The 25,433-nt window shown below is 39.4% G+C and overlaps 2 protein-coding genes across 4 annotated transcripts in view; one reads left to right on the top strand and one right to left on the bottom strand.

The window, feature by feature from the left end:
* Positions 1 to 19,672, bottom strand: part of LNP1 (leukemia NUP98 fusion partner 1) — a 38,347-nt gene extending 18,675 nt beyond the window's left edge. Inside the window, exons 1-2 of one of the 3 annotated variants that reach the window (XM_045501784.1) lie at positions 19,562 to 19,672; positions 12,879 to 13,042 (exon numbers count right to left, since the gene is read on the bottom strand). The gene's annotated coding sequence lies outside the window, so the exon portion shown is untranslated. Of the gene's footprint in view, positions 1 to 12,878; positions 13,043 to 19,294; positions 19,414 to 19,561 lie in introns of those variants that run through there. The other 2 variants (XM_045501783.1, XM_045501785.1) reach the window with 2 other exon arrangements.
* A 72-nt stretch (positions 19,673 to 19,744) lies between these two features.
* TOMM70 (translocase of outer mitochondrial membrane 70) overlaps positions 19,745 to 25,433 on the top strand; it is a 34,593-nt gene continuing 28,904 nt past the window's right edge. The window contains exon 1 of the mRNA XM_045501780.1: positions 19,745 to 20,338. Within this exon, the coding sequence (XP_045357736.1) occupies positions 20,012 to 20,338 (327 nt within the window). The 5' untranslated portion in view covers positions 19,745 to 20,011. The remainder of the gene's footprint in view (positions 20,339 to 25,433) is intronic.

The following is a 25,433-nucleotide window of genomic DNA, read 5'->3' as shown; positions in this document are numbered from 1 at the left end:
CCAAGTGGGAGGAAATAAGATTAAGTCAGTTCCAAGGCTGGAGAAAACTTTACACAAATTAGGAAAAAAAGACAGAGATGGGGGGGTGGGAGAAGAAGAGGGGAAAAATAACAATCTACCCACTGGTGCAGCAGCCTGTTGCATTCCAGCTGGGATCTCTCAGTAGTTGTAATGTAAATCCTAAAAGTGTTGAATTTACTGCTAAGGTTTGAGTAAACTTGCAACAAAAAAAAAAAAGAAAGAAAGAAAGAAAGAAAGAGCAAGAAAGAGACTTTCTAAAATGTGTTTATTTTTTGTTTTATGGCTATTGCATCTGGGTATATAATTTTTTTAATGATGTAAAAAATATATGCTTGTAATTTCATAAAGGCTAGAAGGATTATTCTAATCTGGTGAAGTCTCCCAATAAAAGTGTTAATATAACATAACTTTCTTGTTTGGATGGATTAAAAATTTAAACTCTTTGAACTTCTGAATATTGAAATCTTCATAACTAATTATTTTTGCTATGATTTTTGCCTGTTGGACCCTATGAGAAAAGGCAGACAACATAAAGAGAAATATTCTCCAAAGGAAAATATAGTTTTTGAGGTTTAAAAAAGTAGTTTTTTAGCTTGATGATAAGTTTCTGTAAAATCAGAGGTCTGACTCTTACAGGCTGATGATTTTCTAGACTAAGTGTGTATATTTTTGAGTAGGTCAATTTGAACTCTAAGTCCAACAAGATAAAGGGGGCTTAAAAAGCCTTGGAACACCACTGTCTAACCTGTAGTCTCTCACCTTTGCTGCTGTCAAAGAAAAGTCATTGGCTTTTTGGAATCCTGAATTCAGAGATCCTAATTGCCTGGACCCAATGGTATGCTGAAACCTAACAACATCTGTAACAGACAGTTCCAATCTTGGAAAGTAGACATAGGCTAAATGAATCAAACAGACTCTAAGACGACTGAGGACTTAAGACAACCCTCTGTGGGGCCAGAAACATTGTGGATGCTGGCTGGACTACATGGCTCACCTGTAGATACCCACTAGGAAGGGCTCATTCTCTGATGGGACCATCTGAAACCAAGCTGCTAGTGGCTGTATATTTCTAACGCAGGGGCTAATTGCATTTGAGATGAATGATCACAAGGAACCTAATGTGTGATTCCCATTGAAAGCTGTTAAGTTGGAAGACAACACAGAATGTAGACCTCTCCACTCCACTCCTGACAGAGGGGGGTCTCCTCTCACCCGCTGCTCAGGAATGTCTCACTGCTGTTGACTTATGTCTGACTTTCAAGATTATTTGAAATTTGCAACGACAGACTGATAGCCTGATTCTACTTTACTTACCTTTCTGTTTAGTTAGACAGTTTGATTATTAAATGTAGCAATTCCCAAACAAAGATTGTTCTTTTTCAGGCTGATTACTGAATAAATGATCAGGATGAAAAGGGTGAGGGTTATGTAAACATGTTCTGAAAACTTTTGAAAATTCAGGATTTTGTCCTAACCAGTTCCTGAAGATGATATGTCTTTCTGGTTAAGTTATATTAACAGTGTTTTTCTGTGTAAATTCTTCTCTCCCTCTGTTATGAATTTGTTAAATTATCACTTATTAAGTGGAGCATGGGATGTCAGATGGTGAACTGTGGTTCAACAACAGACCACAAGCAGAATTAAAATAGAGAAGTTTTTTATTTACAGGTCCTGGAGGAAGTACCTGGCACACCTTGAGGGCTATTGTGGGGAGGTCATGGCAGAGTGCCGACAGAGTGAGGCAGAAGCTGGGACACAGGTTTTTATTAAAATCTGCAGGTGGAGTGCTTTGGGATTCCCAGGTCTAAGGTTACATTGGTCAACTCAAGCTAAAAGGGCAGGGTCTGATAAGCCACACGGTAGTCTTATTTAAGGAGCTCCATAAGGGGAAGGCAGAGGGGGTCAGGGGAGATTGTTGATCACGAGGGCTGTTGGGGAAGTGACAGCAGGAACTTACATGTGCCTGTGACTCTGCAGACTGCTATCTAGGGCATGTGCTTGTATGAGGGGTCTAGTGTCAGTTTAAGGTCACTGCTTGGTCAAACAAAATGATGTCAAGGTAGCAATACCATGGAGTAACAGCTAAATTCTCAATACCCTCTTTACACCCAACCCTTGTTGATGAAAAATGAGAATAAAAAATGACTGGGGAAGAAACATAAAGTAATGATTATTAAATGAGACACACTGATTTTGTAATAACAGAAAACACACACACACACACACACACACACACACACACACACACACACCCAGCACCTGGGAAATGCAGGAAGGAGGACATTAATGATCCCTATTTCTCATAACTACTCTGTTTTTCAGAACTACTCCTGAATGCCAATGTTGCCTTCCCAGGATGCTGTGAGGTCCTGAATTCAAACCAACTACTGAACCTATGATCACACCTGACAGTGCTGACTGTGGGGCAGCTCCTATGTTCCCATGAAGAACACCTCTAGATGTCGTCCACACTCATGAGGCAAATGAACTGATGTCAAAAACAAGCAAAACTGGCTGAAACTGCCTTCTGGAAGTCCTTCTAAAACTAGGGACTCAACTGCATTGCTTGGACTGGACAGAGACCCTAGAGCAGAAGGACCCACAGTGGGAAGCCACACTGGGGGGCCCTGTTAACCTCTAATGCCTAACTAATGTATGCCTTCATTGGGTGACCTAACAATTGCAAACTTTTTGTTTCCAAGAGTACTCTCTGGGATTATACATCTTATACATGCACCTTGACTTTCATGAGTCACTTCAGTTCTGGAAGACATGCAGGACAGCTTCAGCTTTACTAGCCTTGTACTGCACTTGAACTGATGACTTAGGTCAAGTAAAAAAAGTTAATGCAAAAACTTTAGGAGAGAGCCACCTAACTTACTAAAATTGAACTTAATTGTTAATTTTTTAAAAGGTTACTTATTTATTTTGAGAGAGAGAGTGCCTGTGGGCCCATTGGTGGGGGAGCGGCAGAGCGAGAAAGGGAGAGAATCCCAAGCAGGCTCCACAATGTCAGCACAAGATCATGTCGTGAACCGCGAGATCATGACCTGAGCTGAAATCAAAAGTCAGACGCTTAACTGCCTGAGCCACTTAGGAGCCCCTGACCTTTATTGTTAATGGGACTTGTTTAATTTTAATTTTTTAAATTTATTTTTAGAGAGAAAGCACGAGCAGAGGATAGGGGCAGAAGAGGAGACAGAAGGAGAGACAGAGAGAGAGAGAGAGAGAGGGAGAGAGAGAGAAAGAGAGAACCTTAAGCAGGCCCCATGCTCAGCACAGAACCCAACTCAGGTCTCAATCCCATGACCCTGGGATCATGACCTGAGCCTAAATCTTAACCAACTGAGCTACCCAGGCGTCCCAGTGGGATTTGTTTTAATTGGCTAAATCCAGGACTGTGGAGGGCATAAGAGAGTCCGTACAGCAAGTTGCCTTCACCCTGCCGCATGGGGTTCTACTGATGATAATTTTGCTCTAAAAACGTCTTGGCCAAATGGGGTAGACTATGTGGAAAAGAGTTGGCATAGTAGCCTGAGACTACATATCCTTAGAAAAGCCTTCCTGCAAGGTTGGCCCTTGACTGGCATCTGGGAACCTGGCTGGTTAACTTTCCCTAGTATTATAAAATTCACCCTAATTAATGAGTAGTCTAAATAGCTTATCCAAACTTTGGTTTATGCTGAACAACTAGTTTTTTTTTCTGAAAGTCTGGAATTTCTGTACATGCTAGACAGTGTGTGCCTCATGACCATCATCCAATAAAAGGCCTGGGGTCTGAGTTCCCGGTGAGTTTCTCTGGTAAACAACACTTCTCATTAATGGAAGAATTAAGCATGTTCTATATTCCAAGGGCTCTTGGAAGCTTGAGACAGTTTTCCTCCAGACTTCACTTATGTGTCTTTTTACTTTGATGATTTTTCTTTGCATCATTTTATCAACTGCATGCTGAGCCCTGTGAGTCCTGTGAGTCACTGCACCTAAGGCTGGTCTCCAGGACTCCCCAATACAGGAAGGAAAAGGAACCCTTCACAACTTTGGCCAAAAATTCTCCCAAAGAAATAAGCTATGAAGTTACCCCCCAAATGAAAAAGATTTGGTCTACATTATATAAAATCAGACCACTTCCATTTTTTCTCCTACTTTAGCTCATTTACTTAAAGGTATGAGAAAGATGGCTCCCTGATTTGCCTGAACAAAGGTCCTTATAACAAACCCGGAGCAGCAAGGGGACAGCAGCAGCAGTTGTCAGGTCTTGGCAGCTGGCGGAGAACTGCTCTGACAGTCTGTCTTAGAATCCCTCGCACAAGAGGAGGCCATGTCCCAACCTGGGAGCCTGGCCACCAGCTTCCCCTGGCAGAGCCCTGAACACCTGCCTTGAGGAGACAGTGCCAGGGGCGCTGGACCAAAGGGAGCTGCCCTTTGGCCCCTGCTCTAATGTTCTGCCTTGCCAGGCCCACAGTGTATACTCAAAAGTGTCAAAGGGGCCAAGACAGCTGAAGTTTTCTAGAAAGCTTAAATGTGTGTTTTCTTATCATTCTTAATGTGAAAGGAATTACCTTCCCTTCGAGGGTAGGAAGCTTGTGGTGTGTGTGTTCTCATAAAGCAGTCAGACATCATGGGTGCCCAGGGAATCAGTGAGAATAATCCTTGGGCTATGTGAAAATGAAGCAGCTTTTCGATGCCCCCTCTCACATTCACTGCTTCAGGAGATTACTATCATGAAAAAAATGATTTTCTCTTTATTTCATTCTCTCATTTATTTATTTCCCTTTATTTACTGCAATGCCTTCCCTTTATTTATTTCATTCTCTATAGCCCCTATGGTTATAGTGATTTATTTTTTTAGTTCATTTTTTTCCTTGGCAGTTAAAGGGAAGAATTATTCCCCATACTATTTTCAAGCTTTCCTGAGCCAGTCTTATTCGAGAAAGGAGGTGCTATGTATGGGAGAACTGAGCTGCTACATCCTTATATATTTATGTATAGTCAAAATACATCAGCAGTTTTTATACAGTTTCTACTTGCCAGAAAGCAGTGCTTGAATATTTGAAACTGTGTGCTGTTATATTTAGTGTCCTGGTTGTTAGAATGTTCTTTTGCAGGCAACATGTCATAATGTAGTCATCCATTTCCATGATTGTTATCAAGTTACACTGTGAAGTTTGCAGTGTATCAAGTTACACTGTTGAAGTGATCATCAAAGGCACGACTGCTTGGTGTTTAACCAAGGGTCTGAAAGTATGTATTCTTTGAGAGCAGATCATCATTATTTCTTATTCTAAAAAGTTATGTAGCTTATATCATGAAAACTATTTTTAAAATATACTATTGTTGATGTAAAAAATATATGAGGAGGATGGGCGCCTGGGTGGCTCAGTCCATTAAGCCTCCGATTTTCTCATTCTCTCAGGTCATGATCTAACAGTTGGTGAGTTTGAACCCTACAATGGGCTCTGAGCTGGCAGCATGGAGCCTGCTTGGGGAAGTCTCTCTCTTCCTCTCTTTCTTCCTCTCCATCACTCACAAACACACGTACTCTCTCTTTCTCAATATAAATAAATTTTTAAAATGTATGTATATGAGGGTGGAAAAGGTTTGCCTACAAAAATATTGGTTAGATAAATATCTAGTTACTTTGGCATTAAGCATCATTAAGTTCTGCAGGATTTGGGCTACTGGTGGGTTTCATAATAGTCAAAGTCATTAGATGCTGGAATAGGTTTTTATAAGACAATACATCATCTCTTCCACAGAGAACTTTAAGCATGGCATTCATTCTCATCTGCCAGAGATGGAATCTGTCTAGCTTTGCCTCCAGTAGTATTATTAATTTTATGGCCTCTCAAGGTCTTGTTGATCCCTGAGCAGCTATTATTCTAAAACAGACTGCACATCCTACTTGTTAAAATTTGCCATATGTAAAAAAAACAACAGCAACAACAACAGAAAACTTTATCAGTTTAGTTCATCGGTGTGTTATACTTCAGAAAAGGCTTCCTCCAAGTCATTAATTACAATTTCACTGAAACTAAGGGTAATGTCTCAGCACTTTCTTTTAATCTGAGTCTACAAGCCTCCCCATAAGAAATGCCTCAGAAAAGAACTGAAGGAATTAGAGAATCTTTTGAGCTCTCTTCTAAGAGGGGCAAAATTATGCAATGTACAATAATGGTGTAGACCACCAAACATTTAAAGGAAACTGTGACAAAATATGACGTTTAGGAAAAGAAATTGGAAAGTTTGAGTCAGTAAACAATGGGTGGTCTTCAGACTATTATAAATAAAAATTTTAACGAAGCTCCAGAACAACATTTTCTGAGGATCAAATGCCATATAATGTTAGTATGAATATAGTCTTTCTGGAAAGAAATATAGCAAGATGTATTAAGAAGATTTTTAAAAAATATTTATATTCTTTGATCCAGAAATTTCTCTTAGTATTATAGGTATATAAACAGGTACAACAAAAGATATCTGTTCATCATAACATTATTTAAAATAGCAAAAATATGGAAACATCTTAAACATATGACAATTGAAGACCATGCTAATAAATTATGATATATTCATATAACAGAATTCTGTGCAATCATAAAAAAGTGAGGGATTTAATGACACAGAAAACTTCTCAAAATATTTGTCAACTTGACTGGGCCATGTTACCCAGATGTTTGGTCAAACATCATCCTGGATATTTTTGTGAGGGTGTTTTTGGATGAGATTTACATTTTTTAAGTGCAAATTGTTATTTATTTATTTATGGCAAATAAAATTTCAAAAAAATTTTGAATATAGTTGAAACACAATGGTACGTTAGTTTCAGGTGTACAACATAGTGATTCCACATCTCCATATGTTATATTACGCTCACCACAAGTGTAGCTATGTCTGCTACCATACAACATCATTACAATATCATCGACTATGTTCCCTATGCTGTGCCTTTTATTCCCATGCCTTCTTCACTCCATGACCAGAAGCCTGTATCTCCCATTCCTCTTCATCCATTTGCCCATCCCTCTGGCAACTATCACTTTGGTCTCTTTATTTATAGGTCTAATTCTTTTTTTGTTTGTTTATTCATTTGTTTTATTTTGTAGATTCCACATATAATTGAAATCATATGTTAATTGTCTTTCTCAATCTGATTTATTTCACTTAACGTAAGACCCCTAGATCCATCCATGTTTGTTGCAAATGGCAAGATCTCTGGATGAGATTTATATTTCAACTGGTGGACTCTGAGTAAAGCAGATTGCCATCCATACTGCAGGTGAGCCTCATTTAATCAAATAAGCCTAAATAGAAAATAAGGTTGACCTACCCCCAAAACAGGGAATTCTACCAACAAACTGCCTTTGTACTTCAACTGCAATATTGCTTACCCATGAGTCTCTAGCCTGCTGGCCCACTCTGCAAATTTTGGACTTGCCAGCCTCCATATCATGTGAGCCAATTCTTTAAAATAAATCTCTCTCTCAATCTCTCTCTCTCTCTCTCCATAACACATACACACACACACACATCCTATTGGTTTTGTTTCTCTGGAGAACCTAATATATACAATTCATTAGTATGATCTCAAATATCAACTATGAATCATGGATTTCAGATAATTTTAATTTGTTCTTTATACTTATTTCTATTCTCTTCAAGTGATTATGCATCACTTTTGTAATCATGAAAAGATGCTATTTTAAAATTTTTTAATGTTTATTTATTTTTGAGAGAGAGAGAGAGAGAGCACAAGCAGGGGAGGGGCACAGAGAGAGGGAGACACAGACTCTGAAGCAGGCTTCAGGCTCTGAGCTGTCAGCACAGAGCCTGATGCAGGGCTCTAACTCACAAACTGTGAGATAATGACCTGAGCCAAAGTCAGAGGCTTGACCAACTGAGCCACCCAGGTTCCCTGAAAGATGTTATTTTAAAACAACTCATGCATGTCATACTTAATGGGGAAAGACTGAAAGCTTCCCCCCTGAGATAAGGAAAAAGGCAAGAATTCCCACTCTCACCACTTTTATTCAACACAGTGCTAGAAGTTCTATCCAGTTCAATAAGGGAAGAAAAATGGAAGTGGGGTGAGGGAAGGCATACAGATTTTAAAGAAAGAAATTAAATTGTCTCTATTTGTGATAATGATTGTCTCTATATAAAATCCCAAGGGATATACAAAAAACACTCCTAGAACCTAGAAGTGAGTTTCAGCAATGTTACAAGATACAGACTCAATACAAAGAAAAATTAACTGCATTTTCTACATACTGAAAATGAACACACAGAAATAAAATTAAAATTATAATACCATTTACAATTGCTCCAAAGAGAGTGAAATACCTAGATACAAATCTAACAAAACATGTACAGACACTGTATGCTGAAAAGGACAAAAAGCTGATAAAAAGAAATCAAAGAAGATGAAATAAATAGAAAGGCTTACTCAGGAATTAGAAGAGTCAACAGAGTAAAGATGCCATTTCTCCCCATACTGACCTCTAGGTTTAATATAAATGCCTATCAAGGTGTTTGTAGACATAGAAAAGCTTACCCTAAAATTTATAGAAATTCAAAGGACATGAAATAGTTAAAAACAGTTCTGAAAATGAAGAATAAAGTAGGAAAATCATGCTATACAATGTGAAGGCTTATTGTATAGCTACAATAATAAATAATGTTCTATTGATAGAGAAAGACACACATGGACCAATGGAACAGAACAGAGAATCCAGGAACAGATATAAATATATATATTTAAACTAGATTTTGCAAAAATGCAAAAGCACTTTTGGCAGAGTGGGGGTGGGGAGTAAGGAACAATCTATTCAACAAATGGTGCTGGGACAATTGGACATTCACATTTTAAAAACTGAATCTTCCAGCAGCCATCTGGCAGTGCACACACATGTGTGTTTGCCCTGTTTAAAAAAAAAAAAAAAAGTAAAAACAAAGTAAAAAATGAATCTCGACCTATGTCTCACACCTTATACAAAAATTAACTCACAATGGATCACAGAATTAAATATAAGTTGTGATGTTATAAAGCTTCTAGGGAACAAAATGGAGACAATATTTGAGATCAAGGACTAGGTAAAGAGGGGTGCCTGGCTGGCTCAGTTGGTGGAACATGTAACTCCTGATCTCAGGGTTGTAGGTTTGGATGTAGATATTACTTAAAAATAAAATCTTGGGGCACCTGGGTGGATCAGTGGGTTGGGTGTCCAACTCTTGATTTTGGCTAGGGTTGTGATCTCACAGTTTGTGGGATCAAGCCCTACATCAGGCTCTGCACTGACAGTACAGAGTCTACTTGGGATTCTCTCTTCTCTCTCTACCTCTCTCCTACTCACACACGCTCTCTCTCAAAATAAATAAATAAATTTTAAAAAAATCTTTAAAAATAAAATTTTAAAAAATAAAAAATAACAAAGCAAAGAGTTCTTAGATTTGACAGTAGACATATAATTCATAAAAGGAAAAACTGATTAGCTAGATCCCATCATATTAAGAACTTTTGCTCTGTAAATCACCCTGTTAAGAAAATGAAAAGAAAAGCTAAAGACTGGGAGAAAATATTTGCAAACAATGTATCCAACAAGGACTAGTTTCTAGAATATATAAATAACTGTCAAAATTCAACATTAAAAGAACAAAAGAGCAAAAGACACGAAAGACATTTCATTGAAAAAGATATATAGATAGCAAATAACCACAAGGAAAGGTGTCGGCATCATTACCCATCAGGTAAATGCAAATTAAAGACAAAATCAGTTATCACTCTAAACACCTATCAGAATGGATAAAATTTATTAAGACTAGGGTAAACACCAAATGCTGGAGATGCAGCAGAGAAGCTAACTCATTCTTGCCTTGCTGGTAGGACTTAAAAGTGGTACAGTCACTTTGGAAAACAGTTTGCTAGTTCATTTTAAAACTAAAAGTGTGGGGCTCCTGGGTGGCTCAGTTGTTTAAGTTTCTGACTCTTCATTTCCGCTCAGGTCATGATCTTACAGTTTGTGAGATCGAGCCCCAAATTGGAATCTGTGCTGACAGTGAGGAGCCTGCTTGGGATTCTCTGTCTCCCTATCTCTGCCCGTCCCCGACTCATGGCATGCACATGCATGCTCTCTCTCTTTCTCTTTCTCAAAATAAATCAGTATTGGGTATAATGCACTATTAGGTATTTACCCTTGAGTAATTAAAACCTATGTTCATGCAAAAACCTACACGTGAATGAATGTACAGATTTGATATACACAATTTAGATTGCCCTCAAGAGAATTATGCTGAGTGAAAAGTCTTAAAAGAATTCATACTATATAATTTTATTTATACAACATTCTTGAAATAACACAATCATAGAGATGAAGAACAGATTAGTGATTGCCAAGGGTTAAGGATTGAGAGCAGGGGGTTGTGGCTATAAAAGTTTAGCATGAGAAAAACTTTGTGATGATGGAACAGTTCTGTATTTTGATTGCAATGGTAGTTACATGAAACATGTGTGAAAACTGCAGAGAATTTTAACACACACATACGAGTGCATGTATGACTAATGAAATCTGAATAAATTTTGTAGATTGTATCAATGTGAATTTCCTGGTTTGATATTGTCCTATAGTTATGCAAGTTGTCAATATTGGAAGAAGTGGCATGAAGGGTACATGGGACCTCCGTGTGCATTTATTTGCAACTTTCTGCGAATCCATAATTATTTCATAATAAAAGTAAAAAGAAAAATGACTACTACTAAGAAAAAGAAACTTCTCTAAATGGGTAGCTACAAGATCAAAATGCTGTTGAGCTAGAGGTATTCGGGGATGACAATAATGAAGACAGCATAGGTTTTCAATCTCTCTGAATCCCCACATAAAAAAGCCAGTAGAACAATTGTAGAGGAACATATCCATAGACAACTCTACAGCAAATATTGGTGACAAAATGGGCTCCGCCCCCAAGTGGACGGTGTGAGTCAAACCACTAAAAGCCAAGACCTGGGACAGTTGTCCACGCAGGAGGAAAAAGAAGGAAGCAACAGGGCATCTGCCAGACCTGAGAACAGGAGAACCACAAAACAGCCAATAGTTTGGCAAACATAAGGGACCAGTTTAAGAACAGTGCTAATCTTTCATCCACCAGCATTGCTAAATTATTTTATTATTTCTAGTAAATTACACTTTTGGGGGGTTCTATGGAGACAACCAGATTGTCTGTAGATAATGAAAAGTTACTTCTTCCTTTCCAATCTCCTTTTATTTCCTTTTTTGTCTTATTATTTTGTCTAACACCTTCAGTACTATGTAATAGAACCTGAAATCCCTGACTGATTCTTGACTTAAAAAAGAGAAAAGTACTAACATTTCATTGTTAGGTATGATAATTTATTTAGACTTCCAGATGATCTTTATAAAGCTTCCATAATAAAAATGTTTTTATAATTGTGTCATGGGCAATTATGGCAAGATAGTAACATTGGTTAAATCTTAGTAGAAGATGGTGGTAGAGTAAAAATAATTGCAACTTTTTTGCTACTTCTCCTATGGGAAGTTGGAGTCTAATTCACCTCCCCATGAATCTGTGCTGGCCCCAGTAACATTTCTGACCCATAAAATGTGGCAGAACAAGGCTTTACAAAGCTATGCAGCTTCTTCCTAGGGCTCTTGGGACATTCTCTCTAGGAACCCTGAGATGGCCCAGACAGCCATGCTGGGAAGGCCACAAGAAGGTGTCCCCCTGAGTAATCTGAAATGCATCCAGTCTTCAAGCCATTTTCACCAAGGTGTCAGGCACTGAGTGAAGCTTTCTGGAACCCTCCAGATCAGGCCATCTGCCAGGAGTATAAACCATTGACACCAACAGGAGAGTCAATCAAGCCTTGCCCAAACTCCTGAGCAATAAAACTTTAAGATATAATAAAATGGTTGTTCAAAGCCACTAAGTTGCTTTAAGCCACCGCTACTTGGGATAGGTTGTTAAGCAGCAATAGTTAACCAGAACATAGACACAGAAACTATCTTTTATGGTTTTACATTTTTTCATAATTTAGCAAAATTGAGTCTCCTCCTCATTGCTGGATTTGAAGCTAGTTTCCACTGGCTTGGAAAAACAACAAAAGGTAAAGATAGGGGAAGTATAGCCTAGAGGTCCTCAGGTTCAATGCTAGATCAAGGCTAAGATCAAGTTTGTATAACCAAGGTTCCTAGTCTAATAGGAATGAATTAGAAAATGGTACCCTTTTTTTGGTGGATATTCCACTGTAGGCTGATCATTTAGTGATGGACAGTATCTTCATGCAATTCAGAAAAAGGAGCACCTTTCTCCAGGCAGACACAGCCTGATACCAGACTATGAGGAACAAAATGCAGGCTGAACCTTAGCCCCCACTTGATCCAGCCTTCTTGTGTAGGGCACAATTCATGTAACCTATATATAATATCTTTATAAGTATAAGCAAGGCAACATTTCCACATGTGCAAATGACACAAATTCTTGTGGGTGGTGATGAACTAAATTGATGAGGATAGAAAGATCTTAACAAATCTGTGAGTGGGCAGAAAGGTAGCAAATGCATGCATCAAGTATATGCATGCACGATCAGTCACAGCTAAGGAGAGGGAGCTAGGGTTAAGGAAAAATGCAGAGGTTCCTTCTGACAGCAAAAAGAGCAGCTACTTGATTGAATCATAAAGTGACATTCCCCCTGAGAACAAAGAAGTACCACCCACTTAACTGATGCTTTGATGGAAGTTGAATAAGGCGGAATCCATCAGGAGAAAAATTAGAGAAAAATTAACAGCATGAGGGCTCAGAGGAAACATGGACTTCTATATATCATAAGTAGGGTATGAAGGACAAACCAGTCAGGTCCCAATGGAAGCAGCTTCAGTGGTGCAGATGGTAACAATGACTACAGCATGCTTGGACTGGAAACCAGTAGACAGGATGATGGTGGATGGTGGGGAAGCAGACTATTTCTGGTGATGGCAGCAGTGACAGCATGAGCTGGTCTCTTAGCTGATACCTGTGGTTGGACAGCAATGGTGGCATTAGATTATTAATTTTGGCAACAGTAATGGAAATGAAGCAGCAGTCAGGGAATTGTTCAACAAACCCTTCATCAACTCTTTATTCAGCACTGACCACGTTTCAGGTATCATGTTGGATGGATAAAATAAGTATGTTAACAATTATTGTGTGCTCAGCCACGTAATAGATGTAGGAGCACAAAATGACAAGAACATGATTTTCACCCCTCAAGGACTCAGAATTGAATATGGGTAGCACATGAGAACAAATCATTATGGCAATTGTAGGAGTTGTGAGGGGGAAATATATATTGTTGTGCAGGTCCAATGCAGGAAGAGAAAGCATATCCCTTTGCTCTGACATATAGCATTACAGGAGACATTGTGTTATGCACTGTATAAGATAAAAGATAAATCAGATATACCTTCTGATCTAGGATGATTATAGTCTAATAGATGAGGCAGGACAAGTATAATTCTATAAAACAAGGTAAAAAGAGTTCTGTTTTAAGAAAGTTACAGAGAAGTATTTTGGGAGTTTAAAGGAAGGCTCATATATAGTAGATATACTATATATACTATTAAAATAGACTATTTTAAGTAAATGAAAATTCTATTTATTCTATCCTAAATGTCATTTTTTCCCCTTTTTTGATACCCTTAAATATCATTTCCTTAAAACAGTATCTATTGAGTGCTGACTATATGCTTTGGCCTGAATGTTTGTGTCTCCCCTGCATACACCAAATTCTTAGGTTGAATTCTTAACCCTAATGTGATGGTATTTGGAGATGGAGCCTTTGGGAGGTAATTCGAATTAAATGGTATCATGAAGGTGGGTGGGGCCCTGGTCCTATGCAATTAGTGCCTTTCTAAGAAGAGGCACTAAAGAACTTGTGCACGTAAGCACTCACTCTCACACACTCTCTCTCTCTCTCTCTCTCTCCCTTAGTTACCACAAAAAAAAAAGAGAGGTCATGTGAGGACATGCCAGGACTAGAGCTCTCACTAGAAACCAAATTGGCCAGAACCTTGATCTTGGACTTCCCCGCTTCCAGAACTGTGAAAAATAAATTTCTGCTGTCCAAGCCACCCAGTCTATGGTATTTGATTATAGCAGCCCTAGGAGACTAATACAGATTTTGGCACAGTGAGTGAGGCACTATTCCCCCAAAACTCATGTCCTCACAGGTAAAATACATTCATTTCATCCCAATATCCCCCAACTACTCATTCCAGCATATACTCTAAAAGCTAAAGTCCAAAGTCTTGTTTCAACATCATCCAAATCAAACATGGATGACAAAAAAAAAATTGAGTGAGACTTAAGATATGATTTATCCTGAGGCAAAATTCCCGTCCAGCTGTGAACCTGTGAAACCACACGTTATTTCCTTCTGAAATACAATGATGTGACAGACAGATTATAGACATTTCCATTCCAAAAAGGATAAATATCAAAGAAGGGTTGAGGGGTCCCAAAAAAGTTCAAAATTTAGTAAGGCAAATTCCATTAGATCTTAAGGCTCAAGAATAATTTTCTTTGTTTCCATACTCTGCCCTCCAGGCCCAATTGGGTGGCAGGGTCACCTCAGTGAGGGAGGGGAACAGCCCAGTCCATGCAGCTTTCTACAAGGGTGACTGCCTCTGAGGCACCTGGTGGGCCCACCCTTTGAAATACAGGAGGAACCAGCCCTGCCCTCTGACTCTGTAGTGGGAATGGCAGTCCTCATTTTTGAACAGCCTCTGGGGTCATTGTTCCCTTTTGAAAGATAAGGCATGCTTATAGCAGAGTAGCTCTATGGTCCCATATGGTCTCATATATCACAAAAGTCCAATAGCCTTCCTTCATTCTGCTGTTCCCCCTTCATTTTGGTCCTCTTTAGTCCCAGCTGGCAGTGTTTCTTCTGGTATTACTCCTGGCTCTGCTGAGATGGCTGATGAAGCTCATGAGTTGTACTCAAGATCTATCAAACAGTTGTTCAGCCATACCATTAGTGTTTCTTTGAGAACAAGCTTTCTCATCTTTTGCAATATGGATAGGCTAAGAATTTTCCAACCTCCAGTTTTTAGTTCCTTTTTACTTAACAGTTTCTTCTTTGGTACATCTCTCTCCTCTTCCATTTTACTGAAAGCAATAGGAAGGACCCAGACCACAGCTTCCATATCCAATTTTATCACTCATAAGTCCTACCTTCTACAAAACACTAGGACACAATTCAGCCAAGTTCTTTGGCACTTTATAACAAAGATCATTTTCCTCCAGTTTCTAGTACCTGTTCCTCATTTACTCTGAGACCTCACTGAAAGAGCCTTTAACATCTATATATCAACCAACATTCTGTTCATGATTATTTATGTATTTCAGTAAGAAAATGGATGCTTGGTCTCCATCTCTCACTTTTTTCTTTCTGAGCCCTCAACAGAATTGCCTTAACTGTCTTTGTCTACCAATAGTTCCTTCACAGAAATCTTGGCTTTTTCTAGCACATAACTGAAAACCCTCTCAGCCTCCACCCATCACAACTCCAAAGCCACATCCACATTTTTAGATATTTCTCACAGCAGCACTCCACTCCTAGTACCAACATTTGTATCACTTAGCATGCTCCAGAGAAACAATCTATTGGATATATATGTTTATAAAGATATTTGTTATAAGGAAGGGACTCATGCAATTATGGAAGCTGAGAAGTCTCAAGATCTGTAGTTGAGAGACACCCAAGAAAGCTGATGGTGCAAATTGCAGGCTGAAAGCTGGCAAATTCAAGACCCAAGAGCCAATGCTTCAGTTAATTCCAAAGGCAGGAAAAAAAAAAAAAAAGAAAGAAAAAGAAAAAAAACAAACAATGTCCTAGCTACAGGCAGTCAAGCAGTGGAACCTCCCTCTTACTGAGGGAAGGTCAGCTTTTTCATTCCTTTCAAGCCTTCAACTGATTAGGGCCACTCACATTAGGAAGAGCAATCTGCTTTACCTAAATGTTAATCTCATCCAAAAACAGCTTCACAGACACACCCAGAATAATATATGGCCAAATATCTGGGCACCATGTGGACTAGTTGACCAGATAAAATTAACCCTTACACTATCTTCTGGGCTCTGGAGTACAAGATGAACAAACTTTTTGTAGAGTTTATGTCCTATGAGGGGTCACATAAATAAATAATTTCAAATACTGCCAAGTGCTATGAATGTTGACCAATAAAATAGATGAAGTGTATGGAAGGAGGTGGGGGTGGGCAGGCATTTAACCTTATAGCAAGTAGAGAAGGTCTAAAAGTTTCTGAGCTCAAGAATGAAATTGGAGTTATGCTTTGGGAAGAGTAATCTAGTCGCTAGGTGCAGAGTAACACATAGAAGAGAGGTTCTGGAAGCTGGGAACCTAATACAGCATTCAGAAAAGATAAAATAGAGAAAAGAGGGTCTGTGGACTAACTGGAAGGCTTGAACACCAACCAAGCAGCTATCTACCAATTCTACAAATAATAAAGTCTTTCAGGTAGCAATGACAATTAAGGGCATAGAATTATACAATTTTAAAGCTGTGAGGAGCCTTAGAAATGATCTAATCTGGGGCACCTGCGTGGCTCAGTCAGTTAAGCGACCGACTCTTGATAATGGCTCAGGTTGTGCTCTCACTGTCTTGAGATCCAGCTGCTTAGAGCCCCAGATAGGGGTCCCCACGGGCTGAGTGCGGAACCGGTTTAGGATTCTCTCTCTTCCTCTCTCTCTGCCCCTCCCCCACTCATGCTTTCTCTCTCAAAAATAATAAACATTTTAAAAAAAGAAATCATCGAATCCACTGGTCACATTGGTGCTCACAGTCACACACACACACACACACACACACAGCTCAGTAGTATTAAAATCTAGAATAAGAACTTGGGTCTTGCGACACCTGGTTGGTTCAGGCAGTAGAGGATGCAACTCTTGATGTCACAATCATGGGTTCAAGCCCCATGTTGGGTATAGAGCCTACCTAAAACAAAACAAAACTCAGGTCTTTTGCATCCCAGTCCATTAGATGTTCTACCTCATTCAACTGACTCCTAAGATACAGACCAGAGAAGAGATAAATCTTCTATTGAGTTCCATGAATCTAGCAAGAGAAAGAAAATGTCTGTGTTCACATACACAAAACTTCAGTTTTCTTAGAAACAATTTTACTTCTCTCCTTTCAAATTTTAGAAATAGAAAATTAAGCAGTGAATGCCTGCTATTTTGCAACAAACAAGATACGAAGAAGACCTTAAATATTATCTAGTTAAATCTTTCATATAAAGGTGTGAGAGGTGTGTTTTCCCTATTTCACAGCTTAGAAATTTATGCATCAGGTCAATAAGGTCATAGAACTAGTGACATGCAGGGGCGCCTGGGTGGCTCAGTCGGTTAAGCGTCCGACTTCGGCTCAGGCCATGATCTCACGGCTCGTGAGTTCAAGCCCCGCATCGGGCTCTGTGCTGACAGCTCAGAGCCTGGAGCCTGTTTCCGATTCTGTGTCTCCCTCTCTCTCTCTGACCCTCCCCCGTTCATGCTCTGTCTCTCTCTGTCTCAAAAAGTAAATAAACGTTAAAAAAAAAAATTAAAAAAAAAAAACTAGTGACATGCAGTTCTATACTATAATCAATTAGGAAATGATAGAGAAAATGGGAAAAAAGATGAATAGGCTAGGGAATGAAAATGTTATGTTTAACAAATCACAAAAGAAACAAGAACAAATTCATCTACTGATGACAACCTTAAAAATCAAACCAACAAAAGCAGCCCTTTAGATAAATATTAAAGTGTTTCAAGAAACTCTAACACTGATGTCTTTGGAAAGGGGACCTGGGTGGCTGGGGACAGGGAGATTTTTCACAGTAAAACTTTTATAACTTGTATTGCAACCATAACAATGTTACCTATTCTGATAAATAAGTAACAGCTAAAAATAAAAACCTTCAAATGACTTAGTTCCTGCCAATAATTACTAGCATTCTACAATCCCCCGAGGCTGCTGAAAAATGGAAATTTCAAGAAAGAAAAATCCTAATTCTATTCTGAAGAGGCAAGGGTGAAATTACATTAAGGGTCAGAAGACTTTCCTTTGAGGTTTGGGAATCAAGAAGGAAGAGGACTACCTACCCCAACCACCATTTGATCAACTCAATTATATTGCTATTATTTTTAAAATTTTTTTAACGTTTATTTATTTTTGTGACAGAAACAGAGCATGAATGGCGAGGGTCAGAGAGAGAGGGAGACACAGAATCCAAAGCAGGCTCCAGGCTCTGAGCTGTCAGCACAGAGCCCCACGCGGGGCTCCAACTCAGGGACCGTGAGATCATGACCTAAGCCGAAGTCAGATGCCCAACTGACTGAGCCACCCAGGCGCCCCAATTGCTATTATTTTTAGCTCATCTTTTAGTCTGTTACTAAGGAATCCCTTTACCTGAAAGCAATTTACTAACTGGAATCTACATGAAGCGGGAGAAAAGCAGTGATCCTGAAACATTCAAATCAGCCCATTCTAATTTAATCCGTCTATTTTGGTGCCACTTACTACATTGTATTTCAATCTTTATGTAGCTCTACTGTGATGTTGAAAATCCTGTTGTGCCCCAAAGCAAAATGATCATTTGTAAATTTTTAATATAAGGGTTTGCAGACCAGTGTATTAGAAATAGGGAGTCATGGCTCTGAATTGATTCTCTAGTAATACCTGCCTTTTCCAATTGAAAATACTATGAATTCCGAAAAATTCCTTGCAAGGGAAATTCTTGTATTTTAAGATGTCTGGTCCAGAACACGGGGAAAGGACTTGACAAAGCTATTCGATACATGAAAGCTATGGATTGACATTTCGGTTTAGGAATGAAGCAAGAAATCTGAGACAGCTAGTGCAAAACACCCAAGGCAGCGGGCGGATCAAAGCACTGCGGGGGGCGCGGGTGCTCCAGGGATCGCGATGTGGGCTGGTGTGTCAGGAGAAATCCAGCACAAGGCACAAATATGTACTGGAAAGCCGCTAGTAGGTGGGAACTCTGGGTCTTCGCATTTCTACCCACTCAGTTCCCGTACATCATCATCGCTTTCGTAACTGGTGCAGACGGTGAACCATAGAGACTCAAGCCGTTTTGGCCGAAGCAAATTTAGATTTACCCGTTTCCCCCAAGTCTGATTTCTGCTATCTGCCCCCAATCTAAATGCCTCCAAACTAAAATCTGGCCATAGTAGAAATAAAAGAATCAGTGACACAACAGGCTACCTATAGCTTTGAGCTCTTCTTTCACACACCTTTACAAGTCCTTCTAATCCACTGGCTTCACAGACATGAAGACAGAAAACCAAGCTACAGGACCTGAGAATCTAAGAAGCGCCTACGTGGCTGAAACGGGAAAACGAGGCCCAAATTCTACCAATAAATTGGGCTATTTGGGCTACGCCCCGCCCACCGCTCCTGCCAGCCAATAACATTCACAACTCTTCAGCCACTCCCGCCCATTCGTAGGGCTGCTGCAAATCCTCCACTGACCGCCTGCGCACTGTAGATCCGACTTATATGCGCCCCTCCTCCGCTTCTCAAGATAAGAGGACCCTCTGAAGACGGAGAGGACGACACTGGCTACCACTGGAGGCCGAAGACTCCAGAAGCTAGTGTCACAAACAGCGAGGGGGCTTAAAGAAAGAGAAGGAGCCACTTACGACGACTTCCTCCCGCCCTGTTCCCCCTAACCCGGAAGTAATTCTCCCCTATTTCCGTTCCCGCCTACGGTTAAGACGGGAGGAGAAGGACGGTAGGGTCTGGCCCGGCATGCCCTGGGCTTCCGGTGACCTCTGGCCCTTTTCTGTCGTCCGCTCTTGCTTCCCAGCGTGCTCGCTCGCTCGTTGCCTCCCTTCCCTCCTTCTGGTCTTCCTTCGCACGCTACCTGGTGACTGAGGCGCCCGCGACCAGCAGTGAGGCGGTGGCGGAGGACACTCAGTCATGGCCGCCTCTAAGCCTGTGGAGGCGGCGGTGGTCGCAGCGGCTGCGCCCAGCTCCGGGAGTGGGGTGGGCGGCGGCGGTGCGACTGCAGGCCCCGGCACTGGGGGCCTGCCGCGATGGCAGCTGGCGCTGGCAGTCGGGGCTCCCCTGCTGCTAGGTGCAGGTGCCATGTACCTGTGGAGCAGGCAGCGGCGGCGCCGAGAGGCTGGGGGCCGAGGAGATGCCGGCGGCTTAAAGCGCAACAGCGAGCGGAAGACCCCGGAGGGTAGGGCCAGTCCGGCCCCGGGCAGCGGACATCCCGATGGCTCCGGTGCTCACCTGGAAATGGTGAGAAGTAGCCCTGGGCCGTGGAGGTGGAACCCAGCGGGTGCAGCCTTTTCTTGACGAGTTGTGCAGGTCAGGGGGCTTCCCGTCAGACGAAAGCTGCCTGGAAGCCCATGAGTTTAGGGACGCACATTTCTGGATGCTTTTGTAGGGATTGGAATAGCCCGAGGGCACAGGTTAGCGGCCTTCTTTGACAGTTTCCTTTTAGTTTCAGAAAAATACATATGTGGGGGTTTTTTTGTTGTTGTTTTTTGTTTTTTCTGAGTGACACAGCATTTATCTCTGGTGTTTTGGGTACGGGGGATATTGCAAATATGATTGTGTTTAACTAGTGAGGGAAGCCAAATTCCATGAACGATTAGTACATTGTGGTTGATAGGAATTGTGATTTCCAAGGCCTAGAATTTGATAGATAATAACCTTTAATAATGAGCCACCCCGTTATTTGAAGTCTCAGGGTATGGGATGGGTAAATACAGTGACTGTTGGTTGGCAAAGCGAAATGGTGTTGAGTATCATTTGCTTTTTTATCTATGGGAATGAGTTTTTAAACTTTCTGGGTAGAAGCATCTTAAATTCGTTTTAAATTTTACCTGAAAAATTACCAGACCAAGCCTGGCCTGCGTGATAAAGGTTCTTTGATGTCAGGCCATGCATCAGAGTATCTGCTGAACTACTTTGTATGGTTTTGTTGAACAGACTGTTAAATCCTTTTGGTATCTGACAGCTGTGGGCAATTGACCTGGCTACATTTAACAATACTGGGATAGGGTGGGGTGGAGGATTTTATCTGCCTCTCGGATTGTACAGTGGTAATTCCAGAGTAAATCAGAGTTCATTGAAACCTTTGATCAAAAAACTCCCAGTTAAATACATTTGCAAGTCATTTCCACCTTACATTATTCAGGTTAAAGACATGGTTTTGCTAAGTAGTCAAATAAGCTTTAAAGGAAGTTTTATGTGGGAGTGAACTACCATAACTTTATGCCTAATATATGTCAGACATTGTGCTAGGCCATGAAGAGAGCCAGAGACAGTCTTTGCAATGGCAGAGTAAAACATTGCCCCCTCACCCCAGCTTTTTTTTTTTTTTTTTTTTTTTAAATGTAGAAAAATGCAGTGTAGTAAGCTGGAAGAACACTTTGTGGTGGGCTCTCCAGCATAGTTACCTTGGGAAAGTCATTTGATCACTCTGATCTTAGTGTCATCCCATACAATAAGAGAATTAAAATACTCTCTTTCAGTCTCATTTTTTCCAGCCCTGAAAATTGGTGATTCTGAATGCTACTGACAAATCTGAAATTCTCTGGTCATTTTTATTTCATTTGTTAGTTTAAGTTTAATCACGGAAGAATAATGAATGAATGAGAAATATATAAAAGCTTTTAGTTCTATAATCACAAAAAAAAAATAATTCTTACACATGAAACTTTTTGACATTTTTTTGTAGTTTCAAAAAGTTCCCTGTCTCATTTGGTGTTTGAATTTAGTACACCATTGGTATAGAATTTAGCAAACTGTCTTACAGATTTTAGATTTTCTTGAGTCGATTTTTAGTTTTTCAGCATTGCCTGGGATAACAGGGTGATGATTTTTAAATTTTTGGAGTGTTTTGTCGTTTTATCAGAATAATTTTTTATTAATTCACTGCTGCTAAAAATTAGATTTTACGATTGACTTCTTTGTGTAACTTGAACTGCTTTAAAATAATTTATTATTTTTGACCTTAAATAAAACTGAGCAAAACACTTACACATATGGTTGTTCACCTTGTGGAATTTGTGGGCTTGTATTCTTGCTTTGAATTACTAAATGATTCTTCATTAAAGCAACAGTAGGAATGTCTTTTCCATTTTTGTAAAGGAAATTTGTGTTTTTACTGATGGACCAATAAATACTGAAAGACTATTTTTTGTCTTTTTTATAGTCTGGTCCTTAGAATTATTATTAGATTTATCTAAATATAACTGACCACTAGTTATAATTTATTTATTATCTGTGGTTGGAGAAATTGCTTTATATTTGAATAGCACCTTTCAGTTGGCAACCTTAGTGGGTTTTGTAAATAAGGAAGTCATTTGTTTCAACTGATGGAAGAACTGGCAGAATCCTGATGCTCTGTTCTTTCTCCACCTGAGCAATAGCTATAATTTTTAAGGGAATGAAGGAATGGACAAATACTGTCTGTTCAAGGTACAGTGAATAAAGGAGAAAACCATTGGTTTTTGTCTGTTGGCCTATGTTTGCCTTAATGTAAAATGAACTAATAAAACTGGCTCTCTTGAGATTTTGTGTACAATGTAGACTGTATCCAGTTATCTTTTTTTCTGGAATAAACACCGGAAAGTAAAAGCAGAAATTCATATTTCTGTTTAATTAATGGGGATTTTAGGATTTCACTAAAGAAAGGCATCTAATTACAGTTGATAGCATCTGACCTTGAAATACTTCAAGTATTAAATCATGTTCCATTTGGGGGCACTGGAAAACCTACCGCAAGGTGCTATTTTGCTTCAGTAATGTTTTTAAAAAGACTTGAAGAATTACAGATTTCCAGAGTTGGATAGATTCTTTGAAGATCATCTTATCCACATGGCTTCTCAATCTCTGAGTCTCTGAGGTATCACAAGGGACTACCACACCCACATATATACCAAGTATGGTATTCTGGCTGCACAGATGTCTTAGGTATTTTTTTTTTTTCAAACAGGATTTTTTGAAAGGTGCATTTATTTAAAACTTTGATTGGCTATAGTAGCATTCTATCCTGTTGTTTTTTAATTTGATAAAAAAAATAGTTATTCTGGTGTTCAAGCTTTTTTAATGTTACACAGTAGTTATCCCACATGAAATGGTTAGAAACCACTAATCTAAGTCAGCCCTCTAGAATGGGAAAGGAGAAATGTACTTAAGCATTTTAATTAGGAGAGCAAAGACTGAGTGACGGGGTGTTTTCAGTCATCTTTGAAATGAAGTAATTCTCTCCCCTCAAATGATCTGTTTCTAGTCATTTTTTAAAAATCAGGGTCACTGGGGCACCTGGGTGGCTCAGTTAAGCATCTGACTCTTAGTATTGGCTCAGGTCGTCATCTCATGGTTTATGGGATCAAGCCACACATCAGGCTCTGTGCTGACAGCACGGAGTCTGCTTGGGATTCTCTCTCTCCCTCTCTCTGCTCCTCCCCCCACTTGTTCACTCTCAAAATAAATAAACTTTAAAGAAAAACCAGGGTCACCAGTGACATTTCTATGTAACTAAGTACAGTGAACACCTTTCAGTCTTTATCTTGATCCTTGGCAGTATTTTACATTGTCTTCTCTTAATTTCATAACTTTTCCTGTGGCTTCTGACACATTGTATTCTAATTTCCTTTGCCTTTTAAAAAATTCCTGATACCTCCCTTGCTGATTGTTCTTGGTCTCCTTTTCAGGCTCTTTTCTCTACCTCTTCCTTTTGGTGACCTTCATGGTTCTATCATAAGCATTCTCTTACTTTCCACACCTTCACTGGATGCTTGCTGTGCAGGAACTTATCACGTATACTGATAGCTTCCTAATTTCTTGTGTATAGCCTACACCTCTCAAGAGGCCCAAATTTAAGGGGGAATTCTCACTTCATTACCTTACAGGTATTTCACATCCAGACTCCTCCCTGTTTTTCTTGAGAATACCAACTAATGTGCCTCATCAGACTACTTTCCTAAGCCAGAGACTTGGATATCTTCCTTAACTTTTAACTATTGGCATATTCTCCACATCTAATCCAGAAAAACATCCAGAAGAGTTTTAAGCCTGACTGCTACATTCCCACGGCCATTATTTCTCAACTGAATAACTGCTACTCTCATTGTCTTCCTTGCATCCATTTGTCACTACCAGAATAAAATCCTGACAGTTATGTGCTTAAAATCATTAAGTGGTGTTCTGTTCATTGCCCAACAGATAAAGTTCAAACTCATCATCATTTAAGATCCTCCATGATCTTGATCCTGTTTACCTCTTCAACTTTATCTCTTGACATTTCCTCTTATTTCTTGGCTTTGGATATTCTGTGAACACTGCCTAATAATCTACCTTCTCATCCTTCAGGTCACAACATGTAGATCATTTAACCTTTTCTGAACCCTTTACCTGGGCATAGGTTATGTGATTACATAACACTGAACTTTTCCCTTCCATAGCACTTACCACGTGGTACTAGAGTTGCTTATTCATATCTTTCCTACTATACTCTTGAATATGTGAAGGCTGGGACTGGCTCTATCTCACTATTCTCAGAACCTAATAAATGCCTTGTACAAAGCAGGTGTTGAGTCATTGTACCAATGAAGCTTCATTCTTTGACGTGTGTGTGTGTGTGTGTGTGTGTGTGTCCACATCTCCACAAGTTGAATATTTTTTCAGAATTCAGCTTTTCATTTTTATTCCACCAGTCAACCTAGAACTTGGTGTAACAGTCTTAAACCTTACTTAGACATTCTTTTTATAAATCACTTGATTTTGTATGAACTACAACCATAATCCTGCAGAACCTGCATTCTTACAAATGAATTCTTAGGTAAAGAGTGTTCTGTATTATGATTCAGTGGGTGGGGTTGGTTGTAGATTTTTGAAATATTGGGATATAATACAGGAAAGGACTTATTATCTCAGGTGTTATTCATATAATAGGTTTTATTCATATAAAAGTAATATTTGGTTGATAAAAGTATTTTTAAAAGACTTTCTCGAATCTTAAGCTGGGATTCGAATTTTTAAATATGCTTTTGGAATTTGGTAAATTTAAGAGAATGAAGCCATTGAAAAGAAACAGTGTTAAACCACTTTGTATTTTGATATATGTAAATGTGTATTATGGTGATACCCATTTTATTTTCTTACACATACATTACCTGATTCCAGCTCATTTCCTTTCACAGTAACTATATGTGATTATCAGAATAATATTTTGTAAATATTTGCTGAGCATTTACAGTGAGTCCTTATTGCCAAATGTCTATCATTGAAAGCTTTCTATAATGTAGTCAATGTTACCATTGCAGGACTTACTTGTTTTAAAGGACCCTTTCTGGTCTGAATTGTGTGTGTGTGTGTGTGT

The sequence above is a fragment of the Leopardus geoffroyi genome, chromosome C2 (assembly GCF_018350155.1).
Source record: "Leopardus geoffroyi isolate Oge1 chromosome C2, O.geoffroyi_Oge1_pat1.0, whole genome shotgun sequence".
NCBI classification, from domain to species: Eukaryota; Metazoa; Chordata; class Mammalia; order Carnivora; family Felidae; genus Leopardus; species Leopardus geoffroyi.
This window is presented reverse-complemented; position numbering and strand designations above follow the sequence as displayed.